A 21660-nucleotide genomic window follows, 5' to 3' on the forward strand; every position below is an offset into this window, starting at 1 on the left:
GTTTTTTTCCTCATGTTTTCATGATTTGGTCCAATCTCATATGTATGTTGCAGTATTGTTCCAAATACTGAAAATGATGCTCGTAATGTAAGAAAAGATTTATATAGGCGCCATACAAATATAACATAACTAACTTTTCTTATCCTTTTGGGACATAATTTTTGAGTAAGACAACTGCTTTCATGGTGTTCTTTTTTCCCTCTTTTTATCACATTTTACAGATCATTTTTATTTGCTCTTTAAGTTGCAATTCAAATCTCAGTAATATTTCCAGTCTCAGAAGAGGACTTTCCTCCCTGTATTGTTTCTTTCACCTCATATGTTCCCTGACTGACCACGGGGAGGAATGATGGAATGATTTTTACTGACAATTGCAGCCATCATCAACCTTTTGGTTTTATTTGTTTCTCTACTTTATGTATTATCTGTGAAGGGAAGAGCAAGCAGCTGTCATCTACTTTGTGTTTGACCCAAGCTTTAAGCTCGCTGCCACTTCAAAAGGTCTTTTGTGGAAATCACTGCTAAAATTTTGCTTCCACCGATTTATTTTTTTCCCACATAGATATCCATGAAAAAAATTCTTGTTCCACTGACTCCTATCTCTAGTTGTACTTACTGCAATCCTCCCTTTCCTCATTTTATGTAAGTCTTCTACACAGTGTGGGAGCTCTCCACTTGCCCCAAGGCCAACATCTAACACAAGTAAATGCAAGTTAACACGTCTTCAATTGCTCATTCCAGTTAATAATTTCAGCCCCCTAAAATGTGACTAGTAACCAGTTAACCAGGAGGTTGGATTAAGTGCAGATGTGTCAGCTGCTATGTCAAGCCCATGGTGCATGAACACATAGTCATCACCCTCCTCTCTTGGCAGTGCATACAGGCATGCATTTTTTTTCTGCCTGTAGCATATTGGTAATTAAGGATGGATAAATGCAGACAAAGTTGCAAATATCTTTTTAAAGGTAGTTGAGAGTTGATAGACTGTGTTGGTAATATGAAATTTTCAAGATACTTTCCTTCATTGTCCCTGCAGCCATGATTTTCTTCCTTTCTTCCAGAAAGTTGGAAGGATTTCTGTAACTTTTTTTTTGTATTTTTATGAATATGTTGCTTCCTTGAATTGGTTTAGATGCAAATAACAGTAATAATTCCTTCAATCAAATTTCAGTAGTATTGTCAACTACTTTAGCAAAGCTATTCAAAGGCAAACAAAGGCAGTCACAGGCATCAAAACTGTAGAATCTGTTTCTTTTCTCACTTTGGTGTTTCTCCATCAACTCCAGTGCAGATCGTTCTATTTTCTGCTGCTGTAGTTGAGATCAGGTATGCAGTGTTAACTTGGAATAGCAGTTACAGTATTACCAGGAGTACTTTGGTTTTCTGGGTGCACTAACTGTCTTTTGTGACCAAAAGATTGTTTATTGTGTGAGAAAAAATGCATAATGATTGAATGAAACAGAAGAACGTGCAAATGAATGAGCACAGTTGTACAAGATGAGTGGTTGCGGCCTTTTAAATATAATATAGTATTAAACTCATTAGCAATCTTGTAATGGAGATTTCATTGTATTTTCTTCTGACGGGTGTTGAAACTACATGAAATATGAAATAAGTTATAAAATAATCATAACTCGTAGGAATGTGGAATCCCAATTCTTGTTCAACTCAGGCAGCTTTGGAAGAAGGGGTAGTAAAGGCCTATACAGTTTTAGCCTAGTATTTCCTAGAGAAGGACAGGAAGAATAATATTTGTGCACTGTATACAAATGGTAGGTGCAATTAGGAACAGATTGGAGATGGCATTCAGAAAAAACACTGAGGGAGGGAAAACCTTTTATCTTCCCTTCTGGAAATTCTGCAAGACTTCGCAAAGGCAAGCAATATCATTTCAAAGGTTGGCTGCAAGCATGAACAGTCTAAAAGGCTTGAGATGTGCTGTGGGAATGTCCACCAAGTTAGGGTTTGTGTTGAAGACAACTAGGAAATGCCTACCCTATGAATCCTGATGGGACTTAGGTACCTGCCTGCTCAATATTACAAATATTTAGAAGTTGTGAGCATGCCAAGAAGCGGATGCTTTCTCTGGATGTTTATGTTATTCCGTATCATACTTTATAGAGATGCTTGTATTGGCTCTGAGTGAGGAAACTGGAGAAACAGAGCTGCCAGACCAGCCTGGTGCACGGCCTGACATCCTGTTGAGAAATAATTAATTACCTCAGGGAGAGCACAAGACAGATGCACAGATTCCACGGTCTAAGCTAGTGCTGTATTACACCACAATGATATGTCAGCTTGCTTGGAGACTTGCCCTGGATGCTGAGAAATGCTGCTGGGGTCACTTTGAGTGGCAGGCAACACATTAGGTACAATGCAGCAGCTGGACAAGCATTTTGAAGATCCAATTTTAAATTTTAATCTGTTGTACTAATGAAGAAGCAGTTAATCACTGCATTAAAAATAATAATTTAATCCATAATCCATTTCCCAGAGCGTGGGGGAAAAATAAAGACAGCGTGTAAGGAGAGTGGCTCGGTTTTGCTAAAACTTCCATTCTGTTTTTAAGGACAAAATTCCTTGCTTCAGTATGAAATCCTGCCAGGAACTGGATCTGAAAAATTTAGGATGAACTCAGACAATGGAGAACTCACAACAGCTGTATCACTGGACAGGGAAACTCAGGAGTTTTTCAGTATTAAAGGTAACAGTGTGAAATACCTGTGACTGCTTGTAAAATGGGAGGTGAGAATGGATGTGGTGTTGTCGTCATCGGTACTTTCACTTCTTGCCATTTGGATTAGTTGGAAGTGGAAGTATTTTCAGGAACAGGAGAGTATGTGCTCTTTGCATAATGCAAGTAAGTCTACTGTTCTGATATTGCTAAAGAGTATCCCTTGTTGCTCCTACCCTCTGTACAAAATTTGCTTTCTGTTTTTTAACCTTAGTTTTGGTTCGAGATGGTGGAACTCCATCACTATCAAGCACAGTGACAGTTATCTGCAAAGTGCTGGATGAAAATGACTGCTCTCCCAAGTTTCTCTTTCCTGTCTCTGAGATTCATATTCCAGAGAATCAACAGCCTTCAGTAGTCTACGTTGCTGGGGCTGTAGATATGGATGCTGGCAATAACGGAGCTCTAAGATACCACATAATTGGTAAGTTATACCCTATCATTTTTATTAGTATAAATCAGGAATCATGTAAACAGCAGTATCTAGGTTGTAGACTACCTCCTGCCTTGTCCACATCCTTCTTTTATGTAGAGAGGGAAAAAAAATCTTTCACTCCTTTGTCAGCATTAATAAGCCCTTTTCAAGCACACCTTCAGTCTGTTTTCTGGATTTGAAATAGTACAGAACAGAAGAACAAAAACAATCAAATGCTGGAAGGAGGCATTTATCACAAAAGCATAGTTTTGTCCCTTTTGTAATAGTTGTGGAAGTATTGAATGTAAATATACCCTTGCAAGTAAGTACAAGAACTAACTGAATTTTATTATTTTATTATTATTTTATTATTTTTTTTAATTTTATGTCTTGAGAGCTTCTTTCACTCACCAATTAAAGTTATACTTAATTTTCATGTTGCCAAACTCTCCACATGTCCACTATGCCAATGTAAGCTCCACAGCTGTTCAAAGCCTCTGGTAAAATCTGTGCAGAAATACAAGCATGCTGCGCTTACTTTGGTTTGTGGCTCTCAGTAATAGCTGAAAAGTAGGTGCATAGCTACTGTGGTAACAGCCAACAAATTTTTCTTTGAAGAAGCAGTTAAGAATTCCTTTGTGGTTTTTTGGTTTTAATTTTCATGATCTTTAATTACCTTTAATGGTCTTTCTACATGTTATAAAGTATGTATGCCATTCATTGTTACTAAAAACGCTAACTTTTCTTCTGTCAACCTCATCATATTTACCTTCCCCCGCAAATCAAGATCTTGCACAACTCTTCACTTCCAAGAGACAGGTTTGTAGAAGAGAGCAAGGAGCACATAATTACAATCGTCAGCAATGCTTTATAGGTTTCTGGAATTTGTAACTAAGGTTGGGAAGAGGTCACTTTGTGCAGCAGCATAGTTGCAGGAGATTTTATAAGGTGTGCTGCTTTAGGAAAAAAGACATACATCTGGCAAAATAGCCACTCTGTAAATTGATATGATATTCTGTATTTACTGTCATTGCCACCCACTGATTTAAATGAAATGCAGGTTTTAATTCTTAGAAGAGGAATAAAATATGTGAAAGACACATGAGCACACCAGCTGCACTGGCAATTGGATAGTGTTATTGCAATTAATGTGGTATTCACAAGGGATTATTTTGCAAAAGCAATTGTTTGTCATCATTTTATTTTGTGTGTTTGAAAGGTGGAAACGATGGAGAATACTTCACACTAAATAATACTTCAGGAAAACTGTTGGTCACTCGTACTTTAGACAGAGAGGATATCAGCAATTTCACCCTTGTAATTGAGTGCCATGACCTAGGCAGGCCCTCGAGAAGCTCCACTGCACTGTTGTATGTAACAGTCCTGGATGAAAACGATCACAGCCCGCTGTTTGCGAAGAACCAGTATCATGTCTCCGTGAGAGAAGACCTAGAGGAAGGCTCAGCCATCTTGGACCTTTTTGCTTCTGATGAAGATGATGGCCTGAACGGTGAAGTTACATACCGGCTGATCGACGACACCTTTGGAGCATTTGCCATTGACAGCCTAACAGGTTCCATAGTTACCACAAAGCCACTGGACCAAGAGACCAAATCCCAGTACACGTTCAGGGCTGTGGCTAGTGACTGTAGCACCCACTGGCCAAGAAGTACCACCGTTAGCGTTGTGGTGCACGTGGATGATGTCAATGACAATGACCCGGTGTTTCTGCAGAACCCTATCAGGGCCTTCGTGCCTGCTGAAACTGCTGTCAATGAGACAGTAGCCACTGTGAGAGCAGAGGACGTGGATCTGGGGCCAAATGGAGCTGTTGTCTTTAGCTTGGTGCCAGAAACTGTATTTCAGATTGATGCAATGACAGGTGCCATCGTTCTTCAGCAGCCCTTGGCTTCCGAAGACTTCAGTGCCCGGCTGCTTGTGATGGCTTCAGATCAAGGCACCTCACCTCGAACAGCCACGGCCATGGTCTTTATCATTACAGAGGGACAAGAGGAGCAGATTTCATTCAGCCGTAACTTGTATGAAGCAAGTGTGCCTGAGAACAGTGCAGCAGGTAGGTGTCAAATTCCTGTCTGTGTTCCTGCAGCTGCTGGGGCCCTTTCCATTTGGGATGGTAATTGTAACAAATAGGATAGGGAAACGTCTGTCCTGTGCAGCATCGGGGAAAAGTTAAGCTGAATCGAGTAAATATCCCTCTGCCGTTTGCCAGTGTACCAGCCAAAGAATCATAATCTGTTAGTGGAGGCATTGTCTGGCAGGCACATTTGCTGCTCATGTGCAGTGGTGTTGCTCACATTAAGCAGAAAGCTCCCATACCAGAGATGGTGTGTTCCCAGCCCCTCAGCCTGAGAAGCACTGAGTATCAGTGGGTTCACTCCTTTAGCAAAATGACTTTAATGATGGGTGGACAGTGCTTACTCCTTGTTTCACTTGTCAACACACTGAGGTTCAGATGAGATGAGTGGTATGTACCAGCTGCAACACAAGTTTTTGTTTGTTTGTTTGTTTGTTTTTTACTTTTGCAAAACCCTTAATGAACTGTAATAGCTTTCACAGAGACTGTAAAACCTTATTTAAATTTTGGACTTTCCAGAAAGAGAATACGGGGGCAGGGTGAGGTAAAGGGGGAAGAAGTTTGGAGACTGTAGTACATCAACATTCAGACTTCTACAACACATCTCTAGGTAGAGCCTGCTACCTATAGATAAACAGCTTAAATCACAAGGTGCTTACAGATTTATTTTTTGTTCAGTGTAATGATGAGAATTACTACTCTATTTTTTTTTTATTTTTTTTTTATCATTTAGAGGGTATTTGTAGTTGTGCATCCTGCTGATTAGATATGGTAAGTACTTCTTCAGGCTTCAGGGGATGGGTTCATCATAACAAGGGGCAGAAAGGAGGGCCTTTCACATTTTTTCCACCCACAAATCTGACTGTACAATTGACCAGACGTATTTAGAGGTCTGACCTGGACTACATTCTTGATTCAAAAGCTGCCTTACAAGGTTCACCTTGAACAAGTCATTTATTCTCTTTCTAGTTCAAATTTCCCTCTGTAAAATGAGAGCAATATTCCTCTATATCCTAAGGGTATTGTGAGACTAGTGAATTCTTAGATCTTGAATAACAGCCTATATATTTGATTAGGAATCAGCAAAGACAAAATGTGCTAATAATTTTGGAAAACCAATCAATATACATGGGTAATTACAAACAGAGTAGAGAACTGAGGGTGAAGATGTCTGTGGCAGAAACTACTGCTAGGATTGCTCAGACATTTCTTCCTACGTACCTCGCTGAGACTACAAGCCAAATTTTCAGCAGTGTATTTTAAAATTAAGATAATGTTGTGAGTATTACTAATGTTTCAGTTAACAGGACAAAATATGCAATATGGTGAAAAACCACTTTGGATTAAGTGACTTTTTTGACCATAGATAAAATAGCCTGAAAGCAAAAGATTTCATTAAAAAGTTGTGAACTGCGACCAAGCCACCAGATTAGAGCATCCATCTTGCTTTCTCACTGTCTGTCAAAAAAACATGCAGGATTTTGTAAAAAGTGGAAGGCTTCCTACAGGAAATAGAAGAGCATGCAGTAGAGTGGTGGTTACAACACCCTCTGGAAATAAGAAAGGTATAGATTTAGGTCTCCTCAGGCAGAGGAGTATTTACATTTCTCTTACTCCATTCTGAGCACTCTAAGTACTGAATCCACAGGATAAAAGTTTATTATTATTATTATTATTGCTTTTTTGTGTGTGTGAAATCAGTGCTTCATTTATGGCTTCTACTTCAAATACAAAAAAATAAAAATAAAAAAAATCCTAAGTACTTGACATTTAAAAATTCCTAAGCCTTGACATTTAAAACATGTTTTTTATTCCATGAATTTGACTAGGATTTGCAAATAATTTTGTGTGGCCTAAACCTGTTTGTTTTTTTTTTTTTTCTGACTGTGAGTCACAGATACATCCTGTTTTATTAGAGTCAGCACTGTACAGTAATTAATTGTGTGTTGCTCTGCAAAGGAGAGGGAAGCCCTGAACTCTGAATTTTGTCTATCCATTGATGCAGCAAGCTTATATTTTTAGAATGTGTCACAGGAACTTAATTGTCACTCTTCTAGGGAGAGTAAGATGAAGACCCTGGCATCTACCTTTTAATGACAGATTGGATTCATTTGCACTAATCCTGCATTATATCAGGAAAGATCTAAATTTCTTTCTATTCAAGGAAAGATAATAAGAGCAAAGGTTTTGTTAGGAAACAAGTTAAAAGAAAGAAGATGAAAATGGGAACTATGCAGCAATTGATAAACTAATCTTGTCCTAAATTTTCCTAAGTGTGGATACATTTATGGTTCAGGCTAGACGATCCAGCCTGAAATCATGGAAATACCCCAAGGAATTGTGGTAACAGAATGCCATAGTCAGATATTCTCCCACTCAATCTGTAGAAAACATAAATCAGATTTGATTTAAGTTGTTTTGATTAAAAGAAATTTCACAAAGCTTCAGGGTAAGCTACAGGGTTTCATCCCAAAATTTTAGTTTGTATTTTTAATAAAAGTCTATTTGTAAAGATGATCACATTCTTTTAAGAGTATGAAAGATTTTACCAAATATTAATGTTTGTTTTGCTCTGCTTATAGTATTTTCTTATTTATATAAGCATAAGTGCATATCAAATACTTCACTTTTCAGGAAAAAAGGCATGATTATAATTAAAACTCCCATAGAAGTTAGCTTACAGGATATATGTGATCTGGGACCCCTTCAAGAATGAATAGCAGCACTGTATTCAGTCCAAGGGAGATTTACATTACACACTGATTATTTGTAGACCTGGTATTAATAAATGCGGCTTTTCCTCCTCATTTTATTTCTGCCTTAACTAATAGAGTGGGAAAGGTCTAAGTTTATTTTAAAAAGAATCAAAACTCAAAACAATATAAACAATGAAAGCCAAAGCCAAGGGTCCATAGTTCCAATTTAGTCTAAAATTGTCTTTTAGATAAGTACCTCAGGAACTGGCTCTTATGGTCAGAGTTTCTTTACTTAAAGTGTATGACCTCCAAGTTTAATGATCTTCAGAAAATCCTATTCCTCTACTTTTTCTTTAATAATGAACATTTAATGTCTTTAAATATTATAAACTGCATTTAGAAGCCAGTCAATACGTAATTAGGTCTCTGCATTCTCCAGAGGGTTCCCAGAGAAACCTTTGTTATTCACCAAGCTTTCAGTTGAATGATTATACGCATAGCACTTCTTGAAGACAGATTCAGCAAAAAACCATGTTGACTCCTCTGCATTTGCAGGTTTGTTTTTTTTCCTAATAGATACAAAATATGTAGCCTCTTATTTTGTGAGTCATCCCTTGTGCTCAGTTAGCTTTTTCTTTCATTAGCGTGTAAGAAGAGCAGTTTAAAATGTTTAATATTCTTAACTGATTTAGAAGTTGACTGCGTAGCATTTCAAGCTCATCTATCTTCAGCTGTGATCCTCATCTCCATCCTTCCTTATACTGGCTTCAGTGCTGACCTGATCCTTGCCGTGACATTTCACTGTGCTTTACAGCCAGAAAGCTCCCTTTCTCCTGTATTAATTTTCCACCAGCTTGGCGCAGTGAATTGGCTCAAGAAGGGCTCTGCTGAGCATCAGCTCCATGGAGAGAAAAGGACTGTGAGGAACCACAGGTGAAGGCAGTATCTTGGCATGCGAAATCTTGGCAGCTACAAGTCATTGTGATTTGGAATGCTGTAGGGGCTGAAGCTTCAGTGCAACATGCTGTGACCTCTGCTTGAGCAGTGTTTGAGTCACGTATGCTCGATGTTGTAAGCTACTGGATGGGTGCTGTCTTTTGCTATTTATCTGTATAGGATTTATTTGTGTCACAATAGAGATGTCAGAAGTTGGTCATAATTTTTTCACAATGAACTGTAAAAAATTGCTGTTTAAAGGAGTCATTTTCTGTGAAATTTATCAGAAACAAAGGAAACATGCTCTTTGCCAAAAATAAACAAATAAGGTTTAAACAATTTTAATCACATGAAAATATACAACTTGAAGTATTAGGATTTGAGGACCCAGAGCAACATTTTGTTAACTTAATCCCTGAAAAACGGATTCAAATGGAAATACTGCTGCTTGCTGCATTTGTGGTAGGTTTTCTTCTAAAGCCAGTAGTCAAAGAGAACAGAAAGATTGCTGACAGTATTGGAAGATAAATATAAACAGTCTGGACCTTGATTTTTTTTTTTCTTATCTTTAGCTCTGGTAGGAGGATGCTATAAATGATTGCCCTTTTGCTGGCTTCTGTTGTAAATCAAAGAAGCCCAGCAATGAACACTCAACCTACTATCATCCAGAAGATCCCCATTTTAGATCCTAAAAGCAACTTTTCATATCCGTCTGTTGGATGGGTAGATCTTATTTCCAGAACCCTTATAATAAATATATTCACTAGTGCAGAAAACTGTATCTGTCACAATCAGAGTGTTTGTGTTTTTAATTGCCAGATTTTAGGAACAAATTACGAAACATATAAAACAAGATTTCCTGTTTTTAAAAATTAGTGGCTAACCGTACTTAAATAAAATGAATAAGTAACAATACCAAGAACAACGTTTCCTCTCAAATTTACACTAAAGATAAAGCCCTTCCTTCCAAAATTGAATGTGAACAGCATGCCCTTTGTAATGTAATAAAATAGCTAGCTGACTGTAATGCTGTTTGGAAGAGTTCAGGATATATGGTAACTTCATTCCATCACAGCTGGATGGAATCGATTAAAATTAATTTAAACGATTAAAATTGGTTAAAAATCAATTGCCATATGTGCTAAAAGATTTCCTAACTCTTGAAAGGAACAGTTATTTGGGAATATTGATAATTAGTTTTTAATAAAACTTGCTACATTTCTGTTTACCATGATTCTGATTAGGATAATGTATTCAGTTTGAAATTTTGGTCTTTAATCCTCTTTCAGATAGGATTTTTATTTCACATCTTTTATATTCTGTATTAAATCATTACTTTTTTTCATTGAATTCAGATACTGCTCAACTCATCTGTCTTTGACACATTCTGTTTTTCATTCCATTTGTCAGAAAATGACTACTTAAATTTTTTAAGAATATTTCAAGTATTTCTCAAAAATTCAAACTGAACTTAGATAAATGAAGAAAAAATAGAAGACCTCTTTGAAAGGATTTAGAAGTAACACTCATTCTTATGCATGCTACAAAAAGGACTATTTTCCTTGAAAGAATTCATGAAAAGATTAGATTGTAATGACCAAAGGTAGCACAACCCGAATAAGAGGACCACACGAATAAAAAGACGCTTTCTCAGACAACCTCAGAAAGGGAGTTTAATATTCAATGTCTATTTTGGCCTTCAACTCAATCAATGTTATCACCACTAGAAAGAAAAAATAATATATATATTTTTTTCTTTTCCAAATATAACTTCAGTTAGGAGGTAATTTTGGTGGTACTTGGGAGTTTGCAATCAACACAAGTTAAAAACTTACACTTTCATTAGGCAGGTGATGAAGTTGCAATCACACAAGTAATTTACTGGGCAAGGAGGGATAGGGCCTTGCCTATGAAGTTGCATTACAGTGAAACGTTTTCTTGTCTACTATTTCAAATCATGAATGAGCAGCTAGGCTAGTTCATGTGTGTTTGGCTGTGCATCTGCTATCACTCTAATATAAAATTGCAATAAAACCTTATCAAGTGGACATTATGAAAATGTTGTTTCCATAGGTACGTCACTTATAACTGTAGAAGCTTACGAACACAAATTTACAGGAGAAAGCATAAAGTACAGTATCCTTGGTGATGAGGAAAGCGTATTCTCCATACACCCAATTACAGGTAAACTTGGTTGTTTTTCTTTTTCTCAAGTGTCTGTCTAGGTTAAAGAGTGTAGTCACTTCTCTGGTGTGTAAGAGAGTGTAACTTCTCCGTTTGCTTCAGTTCCTTCTGAATATGGGCAGCAAGAGACAGCTGGCCTTTTGAACAGGCACAGTCTATTTGGGCTGGCCGTAGACAGTATAAGCAGTTTTCCTCAGAAGTAGTGTAGATAAGTTGTACTCTTAACAAATGCCATTCTCTTTGACTTCCTGGTGGCTTTCATCTCTGATTATTCTGCTGTCACCAGGCACCAAGCAGTGAACTCCTGCAGAGCTGATAATGTTTGCTGCAGATGGACAGTTTAAAATGATTTTGTTTTGTTCAGATGAGGGGCACTTAGAAGTGCATATGCTTGATTTCCAAGTTCTTCTCATTTCACTGAAATAAAGCTAGAAGTGTTAATCTGAATGACTGTTATAGTCACAGGCAAGTTTATCCCTGAGGAAGTGAATCTTCTCCAATATCAACTGCCCCAAAATATTGAATGCCAAAAAAAAAAAAAGATGCTAGTAGTTTTTTTGTTTTGTTTTGTTTTTATCAGCAAAGTTGCGAAATGGTTGCACAGTGTTTTAACTCTCATAAGCACTTTCTTCACAAACACCAGTGGAATTTCTGTAGCCCAGGATGTTGCAAATCTTCCTGTGAGACTTTTGAGCCATTGTAGTTGAGTATTGAAATAGTTGGTGTAAATGTAATAAAACCTTTTTCCCATTTCTTAGAAAATATTGAAGTGCTGCCTTTCCATACTTTTTAAGAGTAGTTCAATATTTATTTTGACACCAGTGACTCTCTACCCATTCTTTATAAAGCAGAAGTATTTGGAGTTGTATTGATGCCCTCTGTAACTTAGGTGTTCATAACAGCTAGAGGTCTGCTACTTTTCAGTTTTCAAGCACTAGTGTTAATTAACCCAGCTTTGGAAAAAAAAAAAAAAAAAAAAAATCTCCAGAATTGTTTGCTGTTACCAGACATCCACTATACTATCTAGAAACTTTCCTCATTTTAGGGGGATTTATTATATTGTTGATCACATGAAGTATAGCTAGAAGTGACCCAAGGACATAAACTAATCTGTCCCCTGCCACAGAAAGAGAACAAACTGTGCCTAAATCTAACAGGCATTAGTATGTCATGTTCTTAACAGCCTCCAGCAATAGTAATTCTGCAAACCTGGTAGTCTCTACAAGTCTTTGCAGCTGGAAAGTTTTTATTCAAATTTACCCAAATGTCTGCTGAAAGAATTTCAACTCACTACTTCTTAACCTAATGGCAATAGATATAAAGAGTTTTTGCCTTTGTCTTTAATGCATTTGAAGAGCATTACCCTATTTCTTCTTTGTATGCACTTCTCTAGAATGAGACTCTTGTTCTTTCTTGTTGTCTTCATAGGTGATGCTTCTCCTGTTTCTTGATTCTTTGCTCCATGTTGCTACCCAAGGATCTTTCAGTTATTCTCTGCCTTCTTGAAGCGTATTCCTTCTGCCACTGTACTTTTTTGTTGTTGTTGTTGTTGTTTTTTGTTTGTTTGTTTTTTGTTCTGTATACAGAATGTGATAATTTTTAAGTATTGTGCTGGAGAGAGACCACCTGCCAGCTTTGATATGTTCAAAACACAACTCTTGATCATGGGAGAGATCCATAAACAGCAGTCAATCACTACTGCTTGTCTTAGAAAATAAACTAAAACATACTAGCTTGGAAAGACACAGTAGTTGCATTCTTATGCTAGCATAAGTTCAGAATATAGATAATCATGACATCATTACTTAAAAATTAATGCAAAGCTCAGTTTGAAATCTAATGAAACTGACATACAAATGGGCTATGTTTGATGGTAATGAAGAATTTTAATATATTACTGTATTGGAACATTGAAATAATGATGACAGATTTCCAAGGAAATTTCAGGTGTAATGTGGAGATGTCTAGTTCTGTCTGTTGTCTCAGTCACTGATTGTTTTTGACAGAATAACAGTTGGTGGAGAAACTCACTGCATCAGAAGGAATCTAAGTGCTTTGCCTTTCTGTCAGATACAGGCAGATACAGCTATTGCCCTGTTTATATATAGTTGGAGCATTAGATGTAGCCACTCTGCAGATGAGAGCCAAGAGTCTCTTGAGACACAGCTGGTTCATAGTCACATGTCAAGGAGCCCACGTCACACAGCCACTTTCTTCCTCTCTAACCGCTCTACAAGTTGATTTCTTTTGCTTTAGGAAATTGCCAACACAGTGGTTGATCAGTAAAAACTTAGCTATCTGGGATTTATCCAATAACTTACACTTAGAAGATGATGTCAGGTAGAGGGAGGACACAGTGGAAAGCTTGCTGAACTTCTGTGGTGTGTTCAGCAAAGGAGACCACATACATTTTAGGTTTTGTAACTGCTTTTGTGGGTGTAATTTCCTAATTATGTATGTCATCTTTCTCTCTCTCTCTTTCTCTCTTTCTCGTAAACAGGTACAATCACAGTAAGAGAGCCAAAGTTTCTTGATTATGAAGTTAAGAATAAAATACATATTTCAGTTCTGGCTGAAAATAGTTTGGATTCAGCACTCTGTGGAGTGACTATTTTGATACAGGATGTGAATGACAACGTACCGAAATTTGAGCAAAGCTGTTACAGAGCATCGATATGGGAAGGACAAACTGCTAAAACAGACATCATACAGGTAAGTAAATGTTTGTAACTACAGAACTCAGCCTGCAAAGATACAAGTTTGATTAATTTGGTCATGAATGCAGTCCTACTCAGTCTGTTTTGGACCACCATCATCTTTCAAAAATCAAGAGTGGGATTCTTGGTATAGCTACTACTTTGCTTGCATATCTAAAATATTCAATAATTTAGTCCAGACCATGCTTCAGGTCTTTCAGTTTTATCAAGTTGAAGGAGAAATATCTCCTTTATATTATATAAAAATCTTTCTTTATATTTTTACTAGTTGTGCAGCTGGACTTAAATTTTTTTATTTTTTATTTATTTATTTTTTAATATTCTGTTTATCTCTTCAAGTAGTTGAGAAGAATTATTCAAAGCTATGGTTCTGGTTACAATGTAGGCTGGGTTCTGCATTAATGCATCTACTGTGAAAGGGCTGTAGCAATAAAAAGAATACTTTCAACCCATCAGACTAGGAGTGGAGTCAAATCCAAGTGTTCAATTTAAAATCTGATGCTTAAAGAGCAGCTTGTCTCAATTTAAATGTGCAAACACTTCTTCCTCTGAATGGATCCATTCTCTGAAAGTGTTTCCAGCTGGCCATGTTAGAGCAAAAGAAGACATCAGTTGGACTAGAAGAACACATAATTTCCTCAGTACATGTTCTTACATTGCAAGTCAGGTCACAGTGAGGGTCATGTTAGGTACTAAAGATATTCCTCCTCTAGAGAATAAATAAATGGAAAGCTACAAATGCCTCACAGGCAAAGTGATTAGAAACTGATGGACGTTGTATTTAGAGAAACATATGTCCAGCAATGGAGAAAAATCAAAAGGCAGTCAACCCAGATGTGTAGTCAAAATTTTATGACATGATACATTCTACTATGTTTCCTTTATTCCGTCTGACTGGTTGTCTCTGCCATGGTTTGGATCCTGTACTCATTATAATGCTTGTTCAGCAACCAGAAAAATACAAAGACAACTCGTTGAAGAGTCAGAAAAATCTTTGAGGAACCTGTGCGTTGCTGTTGAATGTTATTAACAATATTGCTTTTATAGCAACATTTACGCTGCTTGTTCTTATTTTAAAAAGTAATTAGTGAACCATCCCATGAAAGGTCTGAAAACTTTAATAATTACATTTGCCCTTTATCCGTATAGCAGTAATACTTTAAAGGGTAGTCCTGGGCTAGTGAGAAAGTTCATTTTTAGGCACTAAACAGAGATAGGATTCTAACAGAGACATTATAGTAATGTAAACAGTGTAAAAATGATTACATTCACCTCTAATGCTTTATGTAGTAGAATTTCAAATTGTGTGGGCAAAGAATTTATGTGCATACTATCTCAATTCATGAGCGGATTTCATGACCTCATATGACACGTGTTGAGGGCCAATATGATTATTTGCTTAAATCTGTGCTGTCAAGAGGAAAGTAAGCAGAAATAGATAACTGTAGTATATTTTTTTCTTGCTGAAATAATGTTCTGCCGTTTTGAATTAAGCCTCAGGTTTCCTCCTAAACAGATATTTGCAACTGACCTTGACAGTGGGCTGAATGGAGAAACCGAATACTCAATTTTATCTGGTAATGAAAATGCAACATTTCTAATTGATTCAGCAAGCGGGATTTTAGCAACTAACACAATCCTAAATCGTGAAAACACTTCATCTTACAGGTTTGTATTCAGGGATCCTATAAAACCTTATTCTTCTTTTTGTTCCCTTTAGCAGGAGATTGCTCATGGTATGCGTTTTACAGTTTTCAGTTGATATCCATTAGCCACAGAGCCTGGGTGCAAGCCAGGCAGCATTGAAAACAGCCCTAAAACTGCCCATGGATTTGTACCATGGATTCTTGGGTACTTCTTAAAGTTAAGAAGGAAAATAGTTTTATTCAATCAATTGCAACATTTACTGATATAAGTGAGCATGATGATTCACTAGAGGAATGATGACAGTTCCTGGTTTTCAGTTCATTAAGAACTACATGGCCATTCCTTTTCTGGAACCATTTTTTATACATAAAGACAGAGAGAAAGCACTCAACCCAAATCCAAAAAGCAGGGACATGTTCTGTTTTTTGATTTAAAATAGAATCTTTTTCAAACTTCCTGTATAATCAGATAAAGATTCTTCTGTAATCTGTTTCCATGTATAAGTTGTCTTGTGCTCAGTATTAGTTTTTTCCTGTTTTCCAATAAATTGTGAGTAAATACAATCAAGTGGATGTGAAAATTTTTCTTTATCAGTCATGCCATACTTGAATTTAGAAAGAAAACAAACTCTGCCTTGAGAGAAAGTAAGAGCATCCCGATTCATAAATATACCCTTTTTATATACTGCAATCTCTACAAAAATTAGGTTGCTTTATATGTGTTAGTAGAAATTACTTTTTTTTTTTTTTTCCATATGGCTGAGGCATCAGTTAAAGTATTTGCAAGTTTCTGATCCTCCAGGGCCTCAAATTTTTAATCATTCAGTCAGAGTTCTTATGAACCAGAATAACTTTTAGAAAACCACATTAAAAAGATGAACAGAATATGATTTTTTTCTTTTAAATATCAGTGTAAGATAATAGTCTCCTAAAGGGAATGCTTTGTTTTAACTTAATATGCAGAGTACTTCATTTGGAGTTTCTTTTTCAGTTTTTCAGTGAATCAGAAACATCAGTCCTGATTTTTAGTCATTTAAATAGCATAATACATTTTATTTACAAGTAGTACTTTGAAGAATGCCTGTAATAAATCCTCCAAGGAAGGATGTTTGCTGTTAGTGAAGCATTGAACATGTAAGTCTAGCAATTCTGATATCTGTCTTTAATTGGAAACCTGACTTATTTCAGTATTTATATTGGAATTCTAGCAATTTAAATAGACAATTTGTTCAAGGAGTCTGAAGCTTCATATTCTTTCTCTTTATTAATACTTTTTAATCCTGTTGCTAGGTGAAAAGTGAATAGCAAAAGAAGTTTTTACAAGTGTTATGCTGTTTAATTTCAAAATGACACCATTGGTTCTTTCCAATTTGCAAGGAGTTGTTTATTTTTATCTAAATTGAACATTTTCATCCCCAGAAGTTCTAAGCCTCTTGTAAGAGGGATTGTAATGAAAGTGTTGACAGAACCTTAATTTTAATGCCTTGGCTGAGATGTTTTTATGAGAGTTTTTTCCTGAAACCTTAGAAAGTGATTATTTTTAGTAAAATATTTCCATATGTACCTTCCCAATATTCATTCTAGAAAAAAATACACTTTCTATATGGAATTATACATGGTCACTGACTGAATACTAGTCAGCAATTCAAGTTGTGTTCTCTCAGTGTCAGAAACCACAGGGGCACCCAGAGCAGAGCTCATGTGGTTCAGGAGTGGAAGTGCAATCCACAGCTTGAGTTACAGCCTTGGTTTTCTGTACTGTCATGTGAGCATTTAGAAGCTGGTATCTCCATGACACTTTGAACAGCAGTTGTGACTTAGAGGGAGAAATTAAACTTTCAGAAGATCTGTAAGGAGACCCAGGAAGCATGACACACATAAAAATTGTTAGTACCCAAAACATTTAACATGTATGCCAGGCCCCGACATGTAAATTCTTTCTTGTAGCTTGATGTTTTCTGTTTTCAATCATCTATTTTTTTAGAGCACCTGCTGAGTTAGATTTAATTTTAAATTTCATTCTGAATAATTCATTATTGTGGGCAAGAGTGAATAATTTTTTGCTTACAGTAACAGTTTTCTCTGTATTGTTTAGAAGCTGGTTCCCACAGAGTAAACATCCTTCTATCTGTGTTTATCTTTGCTTATTGTTTTCTTTGCTATGTTGTTTGTGGAAATCAAAAGGTTGTTGACAGTTCACTACTGATCCTTATGCAGGTCTAACATGGATGCCTAAAGGCAAGCTCTCTTAATCTGACTACGAGATTCTGGTCCCAGTAAAATCAGTGGGAACTTTGACAAATGGTGTCTGTATTCAGTAGTTTCAGTTTATCACTTAATAGTATAATAGGGGGGTTTATCTCCATTGTCTAAGTATTATTTTGGAAGTTTTCATGCCACCTGATTTTCTTGTTTCTGTTGTCTCTCTGTAATCAATGAGGACAGTCAGGTTCTTCCAAAGGACAATTCAATACTTACAATTTATTCCTGCTCTGAATTGCTTTCTGGAGAAACGTCTTATTTGCAAGAGTCTTGCTAGCTTTTTTAACTACCTGCATTTCGTATGAAATTATGTGAAATAAATGTATACTTTTGTCTTTATGATTTCAGTATATTTTTGCCACCTAGAGTCTTTTGGACATTGTTCATACAAGAGACAAATCATAAAACTGCAGACAGTCACCCTTATGGGAAGAAAGATGGAATTTACATCGAACAACAAGGAGCTGAAAGAGCTAACCTGTTTTTTTCCTTGTTTATATAATTGGTGAATAAATCTGTGACTTTTGACAGATGATGACAATTCCTGCTTCCTTTAATTGTAGGTTGTTTGTACAAGCTGCTGATAAAGGAAACCCTAGACTTTCTGCTACGAGTATTGTGAGGATAGAAGTGGTAGATATTAATGACAATGCTCCGATTGTCCAACCACCAGGGGAAGTGGAGGTCCCAGAAAGTAAGTGTGATGGTACAGCTAGGTGATAAGATCAGGATTTGTCAGACCACGACACTACTTTCAGTGATTTGTTTAACCCTAAGATTATAGACAAAAGGATAATGGATCATATTAATACTGAAATAATCAAAGTAAATTGTGATCTGCTTTTGCTCTAAGAGGCATTGTTCTTAGTCTGTAGACATTGTATTTAAGAACAGTTTGGAATAAAATCATAGGCAATTCAGAAAGAAAAACAAACTCTACAGAAATACATCTGTAATCTGTTCCTTTTGGACTCCAATGTCATATTGTTCAGATGTCTTCAATTTCTTCTTTTCTGCAATAACAATACTTGGTGTTAAAACCAGCATTGCTAGAAATTAGACATTTTGAAGTTCATTGTGATGAAAGAAATTCTTTCTGCAAATTTGAATGAAACTTTGAAGTGCTATGTAGCTTGATCTAGTTGATGAACATGAAGAAAAGGGCCCAGACCTCCAGAGTTATCCCATCTGGTATGTGCTGTGACATTAGCTCAGCGCTTGCATATCTTAAATCCTAAGCCCAGCAGTTTCAATTACAGACATATATGTGATGCATTAAGATAAGCAGCAGCATGTTTACGAAGACTTAGTCCAATCCTCTTGTTAACAGAATGTATCAAGGCTGTCTTTCCAGTGATTTTTTTTTAGTCTTTTCTAAATTTAGCTCCCACTGGTAATGACAAGAACAGGAGTCATGGATGCACAGCAGCTGTAAAGTACAGGCTATTTATTTTTTTGTATTCAGTTTAAGAACATTTGCCTGAGGGCATGGCACAGCATGTTTGAGGCTTAATGCCCCAGGCGTGCAAATGGGAAATGGTTTAGTTTCTGTTAGCTCCAGGCTTGATTAGATTATCACTGATAGTCAGATTCAATTTGGAATCTGTGGTACTGTCAATTTGACACATGACAAAAGCTGTCTGTATACAATTTCTAAATCTCCTAGAAATATATATTGAGCCCTTAAGAGTTTTGTGCCATGTGGATATCTCTCTAGTGGCCTCTTCCTCCTGTGGAAAAGCTTCGTAACTGTGGTTGTTGATTCTAGAAAGACCAGGAGACTCGGTTAATGCCTCAGTTAAATATTCCTGTGGAATTTTGTGACACTGTTCAGTAAATTCATGTCAGCTAAATATATGTCAAGTTTCCACATGTTGCCTGTGGAAAAACATAGAAGTTCCTGTTGCTGCTGAAGAAGCAGTTATCAGTACACTGCATCTGTGAAAACCTAAAGAAAACCTAGACTAAAACTGGGAAGAAGCAGAAGCATGTGAAGAAATCTGCTACTTGTTTCTGTGTTATTTCTGGATCTTGCTTTTATTCTAAAACATGAAGCCATAAGACAAAAAAAAAAAAAAAAAAATCTAAGGCAGAAAAATGACATGTCTAAGATTTAGTATCAGAGAATTGGCAAAATTCTCAGAAATTGTAGTATCTTCTTTAGTTATGACTTAACTCCAAAAATTATTGTTTCAGATGTCCTGCCTGGTTTTACAGTGACTCAAGTGTCAGCAACTGATGCAGACTCCAACCCAGCACTTCAGTTTGGCTTTACTGCTGACAGTAGTTCTGGAATGAAATTTGCTATTGATCAGCACACCGGTGTAGTCACAGTGGTGGAACCATTAGATTTTGAAGAAACTGCTGTGTATAAGCTGGGAATCACAGTTTCAGATTCTGTCCATCGAACAGAAACAGAACTCACAGTCCTTGTTTTGGACATCAATGATAACCCACCAGTGTTTACTCAGGATTCATATCAGGTGGGGAATTGGGAAACAAACAACAAATGTGTGATGTCCTTCTCTTTATGAGGATAAGTAGTGGGAGTACATATTTATATTTGTGTGTTAAAAATGTATTTGATCACCACTAAGAAGGGAGGTCTCTGCAAACTATTACTGAGAATAGAAACAGAGCAGATTGTGCAAAATACTCTTCTAGGAAACCCCTGCCCTTTCCTAAGAATTCTGCTGAAAGGACTGAGAGAATTGTTCAGTTTTCATGTTTGTGTTTTCTGGCTTCAGAAGAGAAGTGGTGTGAATGCTAGCTGTACTCCTTACACTGTGCATTCATCACACAGTTACTGGATATAGTCCAAAACCAGTTTGGGGAGCAGTGTCCATTGTTCAGGACTGATTGTTCCTTCTGACAGAATGGTAAACAAGTTGGTACGTTTATTTTGGCCCAATTACTATGGCATGTATTTCTTCATTTCCAGTTATGCAGCTCTACAGAGGTGTAGTAAACGTCCCTGTGGTAGGTTAAGCATGTATGGTTTGTAACACGTAGCCCTGATTTATAGCAGTGGCACTCTTCTAGGCAGTGGGGGTGTATCGGTTTTGACTTCCCCAGCATCTCCTACTAGACAGAGGACACAGCTCACCTTTTGAACTGCAAGATTATTGTAGAAGACAAGTTGTCTGACGATGTTTTGAACCAAGGCTGTTTTAGGAGCCACAGGCCACCAAGATGTTGTCCGTGGGTTTGTGCCTGGTATGCCATGCCAATAAGCACACAGAGTCGGAATCCACACAGAGGTCTTTTAATTAAATAATTTGCCTGACTTCTTCATGGGAGACAAAGTCTGAGGGGCTTTGATGAGGGTTACAGACAGGAGAGAGAGAGTCTGGAGCTGCAGGCGAAAAGAGGCTGCCAAAGCAGTTCTCTCTTTAGGCCTCATTCATGCGTGGCTAGGCTATGGGGCTTGGCCAAGAGAGTGTAGAGCGTGGATTTTTCAGTCTGGCAGGAAAGATGCTCAGGAGGTAAGATACCTCCTGAGCATCCTAACCTGGTGGGGTGAATAAAGAAGAGCCAGACAGTTCTTCATGGTGCCCAGTGACAGGACAAGGGGCAATGGGCACAAACTGAAATACAGGAAATTCCTTTTAAGCTTCATGAATAACTTTGTTGTTGCTCTAATAGTGATTGAACACTGGCATAGGTTGCCCAGAGAGGCTGTGGAGTCTTCATCCTTGGAGTTATCCAAAACCCCAAACATACATATTCTTGAGCTAGCTGCATTAGGTGACCCTGTCCTGAGCAGGGCTTGGACAAGATGGCTTCCTGTGGTGGCTGCCGGCCTCAGTCATTTTGCGGGCCTGTGAACTGAGCTCTGTGCTTGACTTGGTGCTTTTTGTGTGCTGGGTGTGCTCAGAGCCAAAAATATGAGGCACCACAGAAGACTTGGATTTAGTAATGCTTCATTTATAAATCTCAGACAGCTTTAAGAAATAAGTTTAAACATTTGGCTTA

General features: G+C 37.2%; 1 protein-coding gene across 1 annotated transcript in view; it reads left to right on the top strand.

The window, feature by feature from the left end:
* Positions 1–21660, top strand: part of DCHS2 (dachsous cadherin-related 2) — a gene marked incomplete at both ends in the record, with an annotated part of 105596 nt that overhangs the window by 78870 nt on the left and 5066 nt on the right. The window contains 8 exons of the mRNA XM_084286064.1: positions 2570–2704; positions 2949–3158; positions 4369–5223; positions 10950–11060; positions 13561–13772; positions 15294–15445; positions 18249–18379; positions 19882–20168. Coding sequence (XP_084142190.1) covers positions 2570–2704; positions 2949–3158; positions 4369–5223; positions 10950–11060; positions 13561–13772; positions 15294–15445; positions 18249–18379; positions 19882–20168 — 2093 coding nt within the window. The remainder of the gene's footprint in view (positions 1–2569; positions 2705–2948; positions 3159–4368; positions 5224–10949; positions 11061–13560; positions 13773–15293; positions 15446–18248; positions 18380–19881; positions 20169–21660) is intronic.

The sequence above is a fragment of the Netta rufina genome (assembly GCF_964035555.1).
Source record: "Netta rufina genome assembly, chromosome: 4".
NCBI classification, from domain to species: domain Eukaryota; kingdom Metazoa; phylum Chordata; class Aves; order Anseriformes; family Anatidae; genus Netta; species Netta rufina.